The following is a 15,408-nucleotide window of genomic DNA, read 5'->3' as shown; positions in this document are numbered from 1 at the left end:
TTACGAAGTCAAAAATTACTATGTAAATAACCACAGACATCATAAGCTGTTATTTTATTACTCCAAAAACATAGAAATAGTTACAAATTCTATTAGCATAATTTTTTTAAGACTCACCTTTAAATGCACTTTTTATCAGTTTAACTTGAAAAGGAAAGAGGAAAAATCTCTTTGTGGATCCAAGAGGCCAAGAAACAAGCCAGTTACAACTGCCTTCATTAAAATTTTAAGATCCTCCTAGATCAGATGATCAATTACTCTTTTAAGAAAACAGAGTATAGGATAGTTTTGAAGTACTGGATAGATCCAGAGCTAAGAATTAAGTCACAATTTCTAGCTCTACCTGTGACTGTCAATTCAGAACCAAGGTACGCAATCCATTTTGTTCACCCCAAAGTTCCTAAAACATTACGAACTTCATTTTACATTGCTCCAAACCTTAATCCAAATATTTAAGTATCTGATCACTTTAAGTGTTGATAACAACTATACATACCATTTAAATAGCAATGTCTTGGCTACATCCATTTTTCCTTGTTTATATTCCGTTATTGCCAGAGCTGTCAAGATATGGGCTTTGTCTTGTTCTGATTCAACAATAGACAAGGCTCTCTCATAGGCTGTTATATAGAATTGGAAACAAACAAGCAAAAACAATAAAAAAGCAATACTGGTTGACAAAGTGTGGGATTTTTTCTGTTCTAATTCTATTTTTCAAAAAGGTCTAAAAGATGTTATTGTTCTCTTGTTTTCAAGCTGATAGAATAAAAATTTAGACCAATCTAACTTACTTTATTTGCTCCAAGGTGATTTTGGGGATATTATTAGGATTATTATATGACAATCCCCAACTTCTACCTTCAGAATCTATAGGGAGGTGTGAGTCACTATCTTTAAGAGCCAGTTTAAACCACAAGTGGAGGTCTGAAGCCACTGAGATATCACCAAAATTCCCATGTGCAGATCAGCACTTCCATCAAGCAGCAGATACTTAAGTGAGCTGCATACATACAGGCTGGTCCTGTATATATGAAAATGCACTCAGTTAACACTTCTGGAAAAACCAAAATCAGATATTACTAACAATGGCTGAGGTCTTCATTTATCAGAAATTTACATTTAAGCAACGTAGGGTAGTAACACCTGCTTTCAAATGTTAACTCACATATTTACCCTAAATGATCTTAGGCCTCAGTTTCCTTATCTGTAATGAATACTCAGCTCGAAACACTACTGTAAGGACTATTCATCTAATAAAATACTACATGAGGTAGCAGATAAAATGTGCCTAGTACCACTCCTGACTCCTTAGTAAGGTTTCAATAAACTTTGCAATCCCCACCCCCATCTCAATATTGTATTTTTCTCTTGTAAACTCATGTTAAAACTACTCAGCTCTGGAAAAGTAAGGCATGGACTTTAGCTTCAAGCAATGTGCTTACCTTTGCTGCTCTCTTTATATAGCCCTTTCATGAACAAAGACAATGCAAAACCTATGATGTCTTCTAACTCTTCAAGGGGTGTTGATTTAAAAGCCTGGATAGCTTTTTCATATTCACCAATGGAACTAAGAAGCAAAATGCAACTTACTTTTAATATCAAAAATAATTTTTGCTTATATCATCAAAATATAGAGATATAATTACACTAAAGTTCTTTCAATAACTTAACCTGCACTTCCTTTTTATAGTGGCAGTTCAGTAAGCTATAATCTATTAGTGCTAAAACTGTAGAAAAGACAAATTAAAACAGAAGACATTTCACAAGTAGGATGTACTAGAGGGATTTAACTTCACACCTTGCTTCGTTTAAATAATGTGTGAAAATGACCGGTTCTGCTCAGTTACAAAGTGGGTTTTTTTTAAACAACTTTTAAGTAAAACCCCAAGTTATAAAAATAATTTCAAAGTGATATTTATATAGAAATCTAATTATTTAAGCTCAATGCATTAATTAAATATTATCCTGTGAATATGGTTCTAGCATCTTTGACAAGCTTAAGAAGTTATAAAATGCCTAGTCAGAATCAAACCCAGTCTTGTGTAAACTATTCATCTGCACATTGATATTTTTGGAGGATATACAGACACACTAAAATTCCACAGAAAAAACTATACATTATCTTTTTTGTGTTTAGTAGGGAGAAAAATAAAACTGTAATAGATAATACTGAAGTGCAATTAATAACAGAAAAGCAACTTGCTTTTGCTTATTTAAAAATGAAGAAAAGTTCTATAACTCACCTGCCATCATCTGAATAGAAACACTGTATCTTTGAAATTCTTATTTCTGGTCCATCACTACAATCTACAATCTGAATCTATTTTTATTTTTAATGTGTTATTGGAAATTTTTTCATAAAATCTTTTTAATCTTGGAGGATGTGAGAGCTAAAAATACAAGCAGCTTTTGCTTCTAAAATTAGTTTTATAAAGGTGAATTTATGAAATCAATAAACTCAAACTGTGATAAATATTTTGATGAAGGAAAGAGGACTACCTTAGATTGTTTATGGATACATACATACATATTTAAAGCATTTTTTAAAATAAAACTATCTTCAAAGATGTGACTACTTTTGTGGAGAAAAGAATGGAACTAGAGAAGGTCATAAGGGGTCTTCAACTTTATCTGTTACTCTGTCTTTGAAGAAAAAAAAAAAAACCTGAAGCAAATTGACAATTTTAAGATGTTATATTTGAGTGGTGATTATTCACTAAATTATGGTCTATACTTTATTTATTACTGCAGCTTCCATGTTTAAAATATTTCATAATAAAAAAAAATTAAAAAGAAAACAGATGACCTGTTTTCAATGGAAAGTACAAATTTTCTTCTAAAATATTTTCATTATATGAAACATCAAAAATAAAAAGAACAGACACTTTATTCCATACAATTTCTTACAATACATCTACCCTCTGCTTCAATAAAATCCTGAAACTGGCAAGACTCTATATGACTCTTAAATGTAACAGTTTAAAAGAACTGAAAGGAGAGGCAGTCAGAATAGTAAAACTTTCCTGTTTATGGGTATGGCTCAGCTACACAGTTATAAAAGAACTGGGTACCTCAGTTCTCTACTATGTAGTTCCTTAAAAGGTATAGGCACTAATGCCAAAACATCAAAACCATAGTTTTAATAACGTGTTTCAGACTGGATCATTCAATTTGGGGGCAGCTCTAAACTTGAAGAATACTCCTTGAGTCAAAACCTTCCTCCTATGATACTTCTATTTGCTGGTCCTAGTTTTACCTTCTAAAACAACTGGTTTTTAATACCCCTTTTTAAAATCTTTTTAAGAGTTCAGAAGTCTTTGAGAATTTGAGGAAAGATACATATATGGCTCCCTTTCCATCTCCAAAACACAAAAATTTTTGTGAACTATTTCAAAGGGGTCCCTAGAACCCTGATATCCATCCCTAGTTTAAGAATATACAACTCAGACTAAATCAAATTCCCCTCCAATTAACTAGGTTAATTAATTGTGTTTCCAATTAATTAGGTTTCTGTTATTAGAGACAGCAACTACCTTTCTTCCAAATGTTCTCTTGTCCAGTCCATAGACCATTAGTTCCAAATCTGCTCCTCACAAAGCATACTGGGGTTAGGTATCATTATAGGTAGAGGAAGTTGTTAACACACCGTGGCACTGTAGAAATTATGCTTCCTACATATCCCACTACTCTGCAAACTGGTCACAATCTCGCCAGTACCATAGCTTTCACCAGAAAAATCCAACAGAGTCACAGAATTAATGAGAAAAAATATGCTTACCATAACAACCTGCCATAATTTCTTATTGTAACATTGTAAGTATCTTGGTCTTCTGCAGTCTGTAACAACAAAATTGCCCTTTAAAAAAGGACAAGGTATTTTAATTATCTATGTGCTACAGAATTCTTTTACCCTTCCTCCTCAGTTGAATCTACAGATTTTTGTTCTCTTCATTTAATCCCACTAATTCTTAAATGATAGTTATAACAGCTTATTCATATTTTATTAAGTTGGAACCACAAAAACACTTAAATATATTTACATTTTAGATTGTCAGAAAATAACTTGAATAAAATTACCACTAAGTGAAAACATTAATCATATTTGAGTTCTAAATATTCTAAATATTTTAACCTATGTATAGGAAATGACCATGTTGCAGTTTAAGTTTTGACATATTTTAAATATTTAGAAAACACTCTTGAAAATATTTATAAACTAGTAGTTGAGTTAAGAAGCCAGGAAGTTAAGTGCTTTCATGTGCCCTTGCCTGTACATACAGAAAAATACTGAATATACAACAGTGAGTTGAGGGGAAAAAAGGAGTCATCAGAAGTCCCTTAGGGCCGGCCCGGTGGCGCACTGCTACAGTGCGCTGCTTGGGAGCGCGGCGGCACTCCCGCCAAGGGTTCAGATCCCACATAGAGACCGGTTCCCGCTCACTGGCTGAGCGCGGTGTGGGGGCAACACCGAGGGTTGCGATCCCGTTGCCGGTCCCGGTCCGGTACGGGCGCGACACTGAGGGTTGCGATCTGTTGCCGGACACGAAAAAAGACAAAAAAAAAAAAAAGAAGTCCCTTGAGGTTTAGAATAAATACACTATCATTCTGATTACCTGTATTCCCTTTTCATGCTCAGTCCCCTATGGGTGAGCAGGGAAATGTCTTAACTAAAAAGAGTGAGATATTTAGTAAGTTTTTTTTGTTTGGTTGGTTGGGTTTCTTTTTTTTTCTATTTAAAGAGGATTTGCCAGGGAGAAATATCCAAGGAAGGCTTTTTTTGTTTGTTTGTTTTTTTTCGTGTCCGGCAACGGATCGCAACCCTCAGTGTCGCGCCCGTACCGGACCGGGACCGGCAACGGGATCGCAACCCTGGGTGTCGCACCCACACCTCGCTCAGCCAGTGAGCGGGAACCGGTCTGTATGTGGGATCCGAACCCTCGGCGGGAGCGCCACCGCGCTCCCAAGCGGCGCACTGTAGCAGTGCGCCACCGGGCCGGCCCCAAGGAAGGCTTTTTAATCTCCTTGATGTTACATGAAAAACAAAAGTCTGCTAGAGAAACCTAAAAGACAGTGTTATAGACAGCCCTGATTAGATTTGTCTAATTTGTAGTTTCAAGCCTCTGACACTTGTTTAAGGCAGAATACAGCAGTGATCAGTGAAGAAAGAGTGGTGCATGTGCAAGTGACTGTGGAACTGCCTTTTTAAGCCTAAGGTGTAACCAATGTTAGACTCACAATATCTGTAATAATAACAGTATGTACAAGAAAATGGCAGTACCCTAAAGCTGCCTGGTTTTCTCTGTTTAAAAATCCTGCTCACCGTTATGTTCTCCCATATTTATACAGTTTGTTTATTGGTAAGTACATTGATAGTGAAAGAAACAAAATTGTGGTTTTTCATAAACCTCTCTTCACATACACCTGGAAAAATAACTTCTTGATTATACAGCCTCTAGTACCATCTAGTGATGACTCCTTTGAACTACAGAGAGATCCACAAAAGGATATGGGGCAAAGTATTTGGGACTCCTCAATTATTTTTTACCTACAAGGCTTCTTCTAAATATTTACTTAGATTTAGAGAAGTAATGTACCTAAGAGGTTAGGCAATCAGGTCTTTTAACTTTTGATCTAGTAGTTATGCATAAAATGATCCACAAAAGGATATGGGGCAAAGCATTTGGGACTCCTCAATTATTTTTTACCTACAAGGCTTCTTCTAAATATTTACTTAGATTTAGAGAAGTAATGTACCTAAGAGGTTAGGCAATCAGGTCTTTTAACTTTTGATCTAGTAGTTATGCATAAAATCCATCTGTTTTCTTATTCACCTATCCACTAATTTGCACAGAATAAAACTTTAAGTTGATTTCACTTCCTATCACTCTCCAGGCTGGCAACTCCACTCTACCCCACCGGCTTCCCTATTTCTTAAAACATACCAAGCCCCCTCTTGTTTAAGAGCATTTGCTCTTACTATTCCTTCTGCCTGGAACACTCTGGCCCACATTACCAAATGGCTTGTGGCCTCGGTTCACTCAGGTCAGGCCTCAAATGCTTTCTTAGTAAGCTCATCCCTCTTAAACCCACCTGAAATGTCATTTCCTGCCTCTGCATTTTCTGGCCTTTTACCTTACTTTAATTTTCTTTTTTGCAAGTTATTATTATCACAGATGTTTATTAACTTATTGTGTGTCTCCCATTATCAGAATGTGAGATGAGAACAGGGCCTATGTCTGTTTTAATTCACTGCTAAATTGCCAGTGTCAAGGACACTGCTTGGCACATAGTAGTTCAAAAAATATTTATTGAATGAGCAAATATATAGTAAATACTTAAGTGATTCAAGCAAATACATCATGTTTTTATTTCCTATCCAACTAAATCATGTATGCAATAAAGCTAGACAAGTTCTTAGAGGGCAGATTTTTCTAAAACAAAATCTGAGGTGTTTTTGTTTTGTTTACTTTGTTTTCTCTCAATTTCTCACTCAATCCTCTCCCCAAAGCTCCACCCCTCCCCACTCCCCCCAGCTCAGGATGAGCAATAGAAACCAAGCCAAAACACAGCTGAAAATTTGTGATTACATCTTCTAATATGTAATATACAATAAAAGATCAGAAAAGGAGTCAGAACATTTATTTAGTACCTTCTACATCAGAATGAGACTAAATTTTAAAAGGCTAACTGATAAGCAACAACTGCATTTCAATTAAATGTAGTTTACCTTTGGTATGCATCTGCTGCTTCTTTTTTCAGTTGCAGATGTTCATTTAAGTAACCCAACATTGTGAAAGCTGGAGCATAATTCTGAATTCTTTCTGGAAATCCAGAAATATCTTTACTTTAAATGAGCATACTGGTCATGTTCATAAAATACTTGTATTTTCAACTTTTCAGTATCTTAAACACCAGATTACCTCCTGAGATCACTGGCATTTTCAACAATAGTAGTCTGACTTCATCTTAAACATACGAGAGTACTTCAAAAACTTCATGGATTTATATTATCTTTTAATTCTATTTTTCTATGAACTTTTTTTTTTTTTTGTCTTTTTCGTGACCAGTAAGGGGATCGCAACCCTTGGTGTGGTGTCGCCCGCACCGCACTCAGCCAGTGAGCACACCGGCCATTCGTATATAGGATCCGAACCCACAGCAGGAGCATCACTGCGCTCCCAGCGCCTCACTCTCCCGAGTGCGCCACGGGGCCGGCCCTTTCTATGAACTTTTTGAAGTACCCTTGTAATATGCCAATAATCATTTTGTAGCTTTTAAAAATTACTGAATAATATTTAATAGTTACATAGTGTTTCTAGTTTTTTTTTTTTTTTCCTGTTTGTCTTTTTTACTGACCGGTAATGGGATCGCAACCCTCGGTGTCACGCCCGCACCACGCTCAGCCAGTGAGTGGGAACCAGTCTCCACATGGGATCCAAACCCTCGGCGGGAGCGCCGCCACACTCCCAAGCGGCACACTCTCCAGTGTGCCACCGGGCCGGCCCTCTAGTTATTTTTTAGAGTTTAAATATTTTTATCCCGAAAGGTATAATAATTTGAAATTGTAGTTCATGTTAAAACTAGTTATGAGATTTATAAGGAAATTCAATTCCTTGGCTAATCACTTAAGCCTTCCTGTGATTAAATTAGCAAGAATTTCTCTTGGTGGTTCTGTTCCAATCTCTATGTGTTTTTAAAACATTAATTCAGGGCCAGCCCTGTGGCGCACTCAGGAGAGTGCGGTGTTGGGAGCGCAGCGATGCTCCCGCCACGAGTTCAGATTCTATATAGGACTGGCCAGTGCGCTCACTGGCTGAGCGCGGTGCAGGCAACACCACACCAAGGGTTGTGATCCCCTTACCGGAAACGAAAAAGACCAAAAAAAAAAACAAACATTAATTCAGTATTGTACTCTAGAAACAGAATATGATTTGGGCACTTTCAATGCAGTGTTTTGAAATTCTAATGTGAAAAAACAACATGTATCTATATTGGAGAAAGATAAACACATCTGATCTAATCTACTTAAAAAAAAGGCAAGCCTTCAAATCTTAAATTGTTTAACAATGTACAGTGTAATCATGTGTTAGGTGATGATTAGGGTGAAATCACATAGTCAAAGTTATTCTTGAAAAATTCTTAAAGTCACAATACAAAGGGAAGATCACAAAAATTGAGTCAAAATGAATATGAGGAGATTCATGCCTTCATATGCCATACTCACCCTAAGGCAAAAAGTAAGACAGACAAGGGATGGTCTGCATTTCCTCTTGTTACCCCCATTTTCTCTGCTTTTAATTTTCTAATTTTTTTTTTTTTTTTTTGGTCAAGCACATATAGTTGAATTTGTTAAATGAGTATATGATATGGCTCCACTATAGAGTTAAAAAGCCAGCTATGTATAATTGTTAGGGAATGGTTTGTTCATTGTTTTAGGTATCTGAATTTTGTAAAAAACTAAAGATTTACCTATTCATGTAAATTCTTTACAAATATACACATTCTGTAAGGAAACCCATCAATAAAATTTCTGATCATGTACTTCCTCAGCAGCACTAGGTATTTATTAGAGTTATTCATTTTGGCATACTGCATAATATGATAATGTCCTAAAGTGCTGATGTTTGTAAACTAATTGCCTTCTACTCAAATGCACAATGCTAAATGCGTAAAGAGTATTCCAATCCTTTCAATACCTATGATGAAGCATTGTCTCTCCTGTTTTTCAGTTTATCTGATTCTTCACATTATTTGGCTGTAAATATTTACTGCTGTCAGTATTTCTGCTTAAACTCCTTGCTTCTTTATTATAATTTTGTCAAAGGCTAATGAAACTAACATTTCTTGAGCATCTAGGGTATGGCAGGTACTCTGCATAACATTTTGTATAAATCATCTCATTTAAACCCTAACCAATACGTACTTTCCTTCTTACAGATGAGAAAACTAAAATTCAATTTGGTAGCATACCCAAGGTTTCAATCATGCTAGTAAGTGGTGGAGAAGAGATTAAAACCCAACAGTAGTTTTTATTAAGGAAGACAGGAAATTACTTCAAGAGATGGTTAATAAAACTTCATCATTCTGTTAATTTCCTAAACCTAAACATATTTTTCCAATATACTGAAGAAAAAGCAGGTTTTAAAGGGGTAGGCTAAAGGCACTGGGTTTGGCACTTCATGTATATTCTTCATTTAATTCTAACAACTCTACAACCCAGGTATTATCTCCACTTTCTAAAGAGTAAACAGAAGTTAAGGGAAGTAAAATACTTGGTCTAAGACTGCAGAGAAAGTAAATGGCAGAGCTAAAACAGCAGTAACTTAGGACCATTAGACTCCAAAACAATTACCACTATAACAAGGAAATCACTTTCATATTGAATCATTAGGTAACAAGCAATTTGCATCACTCTTCAAAAGCCCTTACTAAAATTTAGATAGTAGGCTACTTGGCTATTGAGAAAAAAGGTAAATTCATGTCTTAGAAAACACTAATACTTAATTTGGAATGAATTAATTTTTAAAATTCTTTAAATTATTTCAATAGCTATTCAAATATCTTGCCATTATATAACAGGTAACTTACCTATGTATTTATTCAAAACAACTTGTGCTGCTGGAATAGCATTCATCTGGAGGATGTTGTACTGGTACAGCTCTGTTTCTCTGTTGCTTTTATCTTGCAATGTTGTGCAGACCCAATATGCATAACCTATTGCTCCCCAGCAAGCAGTGTCTGCACCACTCCCTTGTGCCAGATGCCTAGATCCACACCCTCCTACCCTGGGAGCTCAGAGGTCTGCCTGACACAGCTAGATCACCAACACCAGCAGAGAATGTGCTAGGGAACATGCCCTCCTTCCCCCCAGGACCTCAGAGCCTCACTCAACATAGGAGAACTACCCATGTCAGGGGAGAGCAATGGGAGTGCGCGGGTCACCTGGATCCATGCTCTCCTCCTGCAGGAGCTCACCCCTACACTAGCAGACAGCAAGCAGTGTCTGCACCACTCCCTTGTGCCAGATGCCTAGATCCACACCCTCCTACCCTAGGAGCTCAGAGGTCTGCCTGACACAGCTAGATCACCAACACCAGCAGAGAATGTGCTAGGGATAGGCAAGCTGCCTAAAACCATGCCACCTTCTCCAGGAGCCCAGTGTACCATCTGACACAGCAGCCCACCCGCACCAGTGGAGAAGATGCAGAGATTGAGCTGGCACTTACTACTGCCCTGACCCAGAACCAAACCTACAAAGCCCAACCTGACTATCAACATAAAATACTTCTCCATGTAAGAGACTCTAACCTCAAAAAACACTCTGAAAATTAAGTGACTACATCCATAGATGCCCAGACATCAGCTCAGAGATACAAGAAGCATGAAAATACAGGAAACATGACTACCCCCAAAAAGAAGACTACAGTTCTCTGATCCCAGATGCAAACAAAAGGAAACAAGCAAATCACTTGAAGAGGAATCCCAAATGGCAATATTAAGGAAACTTAACATCGTGGATGAAAAAATAGACAGAAATCACAATAAAGTAAAAAAAAAATACAATCCAGGACATGTATGAAAAATTCAACAAAGAGATAAACATGATATAAAAAAGAACCAAGCGGAAATCCTGGAACTGAAGCATTCAACAAAATAAAAAATGCAACCAAGAGCATAAGCAGCAGGCCAGAACAAGTGGAAGAAAGACTTTTTGAACTAGAAGACAGGTTTTTTGAATTAACACAGTTGGACCCGGAAAAAAGAATTTTAAAAAATGAAGAAACCTACAAGATCTTTCTGATAACCTTAAGCATTCAAATATCTGCATTATGGACAAGTGGAAGAAAGACTTTTTGAACTAGAAGACAGGTTTTTTGAATTAACACAGTTGGACCAGGAAAAAAGAATTTTAAAAAATGAAGAAACCTACAAGATCTTTCTGATAACCTTAAGCATTCAAATATCTGCATTATGTATGTACAGGAAGGAGAAGCAAAAGGAAAAGGCATTGGAAGCCTATTTAATGAAATAATAGCTGAAAATTTTTCAAAGATTGGGAGAGATACAGTCTCACAGATCCAAAAAGCTCAAAGATACCCAAACAGATTCAACTCACGGGACCTCCCTGAGATACAGTATAGCCAAATTGTCAAAAGGCAAAGACAAAGGCAAAGAAAAAAATTCAAAAAACAGCAAGAGAAAAGTTTCAAATCACCTATAAGGGAATCCCCATCAGGCTATCAGCAGACTTCTCAACAGAAACCCTACAGGCCAGGAGAGAATGGGATGACATATTCAAAGTGCTAAAAGAAAAAAACTGCCAACCAAGAATACCATATCCAGCAAAGCTTTCCTTCAAAAAATGAAGGAGAAATAGTATCTTTCCCAGACAAACAAAAACTGCAGGAGTTCACCACCACAAGACCAGCCTTTCACCAAATCCTCAAGGGAGTTCTACATCTAGAATCAAAAGAGCAATATATTATCACTATAAATACATGATAAAGAATAAAAACCACTAGTAGAACACATACACAAATGAAAAAGAGAAAAAAAAATACCTTGTCACACACACAAGCACAAAACACAAAACAGATAAGACAAACAATAAAAGGGAAAGAAGGAAACAAAAGAAAAATAAAACAACCATTAAAAATAATTGAAATGGCAGAAACAAGGCAATACCTTTCAATAATAACCCTGAATGTAAACTGATTAAATTCCCCACTTAAAAGATATAAACTGGTTGAATGAATTAAGAAACTATATGCTGCCTGCAAGAAACTCACTTCACCAATAAAGACACACATAGACTAATAATGAAAGGATGGAAAAAGATACTGCACACAAATAGAAACCAAAAATGAGCAGGAGCTGCCATATTTATATCAGATAAAACAGACTTCAAACTAAGAACTATAAAAAGGGCAAAGAAGGACATTATTTAATGATAAAAGGATCAATGAAGCAAGAAGATATAACAATCATAAATATGCATGCCCCCAACATCGGAGCACCCAGATATATAAAGCAACTGTTATTGGATCTAAGAGGAGAGAAGACCCCAGACAATAAGAGTTGGGGACTTTAACACACCACTCTCAGCACTTGGACAGATCATTTAGGCAAAAAAACAGCAGAGAAATATTGGATTTAAACAGCACTGTACATTGAATGGACTTGACAGACATGAACAGAACATTTCCTCTAACAATTTCAGAATATTCATTTCTCTTATTAGTGCACAGATCTAACTCCAAGACAGATCACATGTTAGGCCACAAATTAAGTCTCAAGAAATTTAAAAAGATTAAAATCATACCAAGTATATTTTCATAAAATTAGAAATCAACAACAAACAAAACTGTGGAAACTATACAAATACATGGAAATAAAACAACATGCTCCTGAATGACCAGTGCGTCAAAAAGAAATAAAGCAGGAAATCAAAAAATTCCTTGAAACAAATGAAAATATAAGCACAACTTACCAAAACCCATGGGATACTACAAAAGCAGTACTCAGAGAGAAGTTTATTGCAATAAATGGTTACATCAAAAGAATAGAAAGACTTCAAATAAACAACTTAATGTTACACCTCAAATAACTAGAAAAACAAGAATAACCCAAGCCCACACGTAGCAGACAGAAAGAAATAAGTAAGATCAGAACAGAACTAAATGAAATAGAGACTGAAAGAATGATACGAAAAAATCAGTGAAACAAAAAATAGGTGTTTCAAGACGATAAACAAAATAGACAGGCCACTGCCCAGACTGACTAAAAAAAGAAGGGAGAAGATCTAAATATCAAAACTCAAAAATAAATAAGGAGACATTACAACCAATACCAGGGAAATACAAAGAATTGTTAGAGACTATTATGAAAAACTATACATCAACACATTTGAAAATCTGGAGGAAATGGATAAATTTCTGGACTCTCACAAACTACCAAGACTGAACCAAGAAGAAATAGAAAACCTGAACAGACCTATACACAAGCAATGAGACTGAAGCAGTGATCAGCAGTCTCCCTACAAAGAGAAGCCCAGGAGCAAACGGCTTCACTGCTGAATTACACCAAACCTTTAAAGAAGAATTAACACCAATCCTTGTCAAACTAATCCAAAAAACAGAAACAGAGGCCATTCTCCCAAACTTGTTCTATGAGGCCAACATCATCCTAATACCAAAATCAAAAACATAACAAAAAAAGAAAGCTACAGGCCAATATCCTTGATGAACATAGATACATAAATCCTCAACAAAATATTAGCAAACAGAATGTAACAGCACATGAAAAAGATTATACACCATGATCAAGTGGGATTCATCCCAGGGATGCAAGGGATAGTTTGACATACACAAATCAATAAATGTGATGAACCACATCAACAAAATGAAATACAAAAACCTTATTATTACCTAAATAGATGCAGAAAAAGCATTTGACAAAATTCTACATCCCTTCATGATAAAGACTCTCAACAAATTAGGTATAGAAGGAAAGTATCTCAACACAATAAAAGCCATATATGACAAATCCAACACCAACAGCATCTTGAATGGGGAAAAGCTGAAAGCAAGGATGTTCTCTCACCACTCCTATTCAACATAGTATTGGAAATATTAGAGCAATCAGGCAAAAGAAAGAAATAAAGGACATTCAAATTGGGAAAGACGAAGTCAAACTGTCCCTGTTCACAGGTAACATGATCCTATATATAGAAAAACCTATAAACTCTACCAAAAAACTCTTAGAGCTGATAAGTAAAGCTGACCAGTAAAGTCACAGGATACAAAATCAATACACAAAAATCAGGAGTGTTTTTAAATACCAATGATGAACAAGCAGAAAAAGAAATCAAGAAAGCAAGCCCATTTACAACAGGTACCAAAAGAATAAAATATCTAGGAATGAACTTAACCAAGGAGGTGAAAGATCTCTACAGTGAGAACTGCAAAACACTACTGAAAGAAATTAGAGAGGACACCAAAAGATGGAAAGACACGCTGTGTTCCCAGAGTAAAAAAATTAACATTGTGAAAATGTCCATACTACCCAAAGTGATCTACAGATTTAATGCAATCCCCATCAAGATACCAATGACATTCTTCACAAAAATGGAAAAAACAATCCTAACGTTCATATAGAATAACAAATGACCCAAATAGCCAAAGCAATACTAATCAAAAAAAGTAAAGCTGGAGGCATTACACTAAACTGACTTCAAATTACACTACAAAGCTATAGTAACCAAAACAGCATGGTACTGGCATAAAAACAGACACTCGGACCAATGGAACTGAATGGAAAACCCAGAAATCAATAAAGACACCAAGAACATACACTGGGGAAAGAACAGCCTCTTCAGCAAATGGTGCTGGGAAAACTAAATATCCATGTGTAGAAGAATGATACTAGACCTATACATCTTGCCATATACCCAAATCAACTAAAAATGGATTAAAGACTTAAATATAAGACTTGAAACTATAAAACTCCTAAAAGAAAACATAGAGGAAACACTTCAGGATGTAAGAATGGGCAAAGACTTTATGAATAAGCCCTCAAAGGCACAGGCAACAAAACAAAAAATAAACAAATGGGATTACATCAAATTAAAAAGCTTCCAAACAGCAAAAACAAGCAACAGAGTGAAAAGACAATATACCAAATAGGAGAAAACATGTGCAAACTACACATCTGACACAGGATTAATATCCAGAATATACAAGAAACTCAAACAACTTAACAGCAAAAAAAAAGCAAATTATCCAATTAAAAAATGGGCAAAGGAATTGAATAGACATTTCTCAAAAGAAGACATACAAGTGGCCAACAACTACATGAAAAATGCTCAACATCACTAATCACCAGGGAAATACAAATCAAAACCACACTGAGATATCATCTCACCTCAGTTAGACAGGCTATTATCAAAAAGACAGAGAATAGCAAATGCTGGTAAGGATGCAGAGAAAGATGAACCCTTGTACACTGTTGGTGGAACTGTAAATTAGTACAGCTATTGTGGAAAACAGTAGTAGATTTCTCAAACAACTATAGATAGAACTACCACACGATCCAGCAATTCCACTGTCGGGTATGTACCCAAAAGAATGGAAATCATCATGTGGAAGGGATACGCTAATCCAGCTCTATTTACAGAAGCCAGGATACGGAATCAACCTAAATACCCATTGATGGACAACTGGATAAGGAAAATGTGGAATATATACACAAAAGAATACCACCTAGCCATAAAGAAAGAATGGAATGAAAGTCTGACATTTCCAGCAGCATGAATGAGCCTGGAGAAAATTATGTTAAGTGAAACAAGCCAGGCACAGAAAGAAAAATACTGCATGTCCTCACTCATAATTGGGGGGGGGGAGGGAGGGA

General features: G+C 36.0%; 1 protein-coding gene across 1 annotated transcript in view; it reads right to left on the bottom strand.

The window, feature by feature from the left end:
- Positions 1 to 496: 496 nt before the first annotated feature.
- The window catches only part of TTC37 (tetratricopeptide repeat domain 37), a gene marked incomplete at its 3' end in the record, with an annotated part of 55,666 nt that continues 40,754 nt past the window's right edge, over positions 497 to 15,408 (bottom strand). The window contains exons 26-30 of the mRNA XM_008583372.1: positions 9,589 to 9,726; positions 6,728 to 6,821; positions 3,779 to 3,856; positions 1,443 to 1,567; positions 497 to 620 (exon numbers count right to left, since the gene is read on the bottom strand). Coding sequence (XP_008581594.1) covers positions 497 to 620; positions 1,443 to 1,567; positions 3,779 to 3,856; positions 6,728 to 6,821; positions 9,589 to 9,726 — 559 coding nt within the window. The remainder of the gene's footprint in view (positions 621 to 1,442; positions 1,568 to 3,778; positions 3,857 to 6,727; positions 6,822 to 9,588; positions 9,727 to 15,408) is intronic.

This window comes from Galeopterus variegatus, unplaced genomic scaffold (genome assembly GCF_000696425.1).
Source record: "Galeopterus variegatus unplaced genomic scaffold, G_variegatus-3.0.2 Scaffold2897, whole genome shotgun sequence".
Classification (NCBI taxonomy): domain Eukaryota; kingdom Metazoa; phylum Chordata; class Mammalia; order Dermoptera; family Cynocephalidae; genus Galeopterus; species Galeopterus variegatus.
Note: the sequence above shows the minus strand (reverse complement) of the source record. Positions and strands in the feature narration are given on the sequence as shown.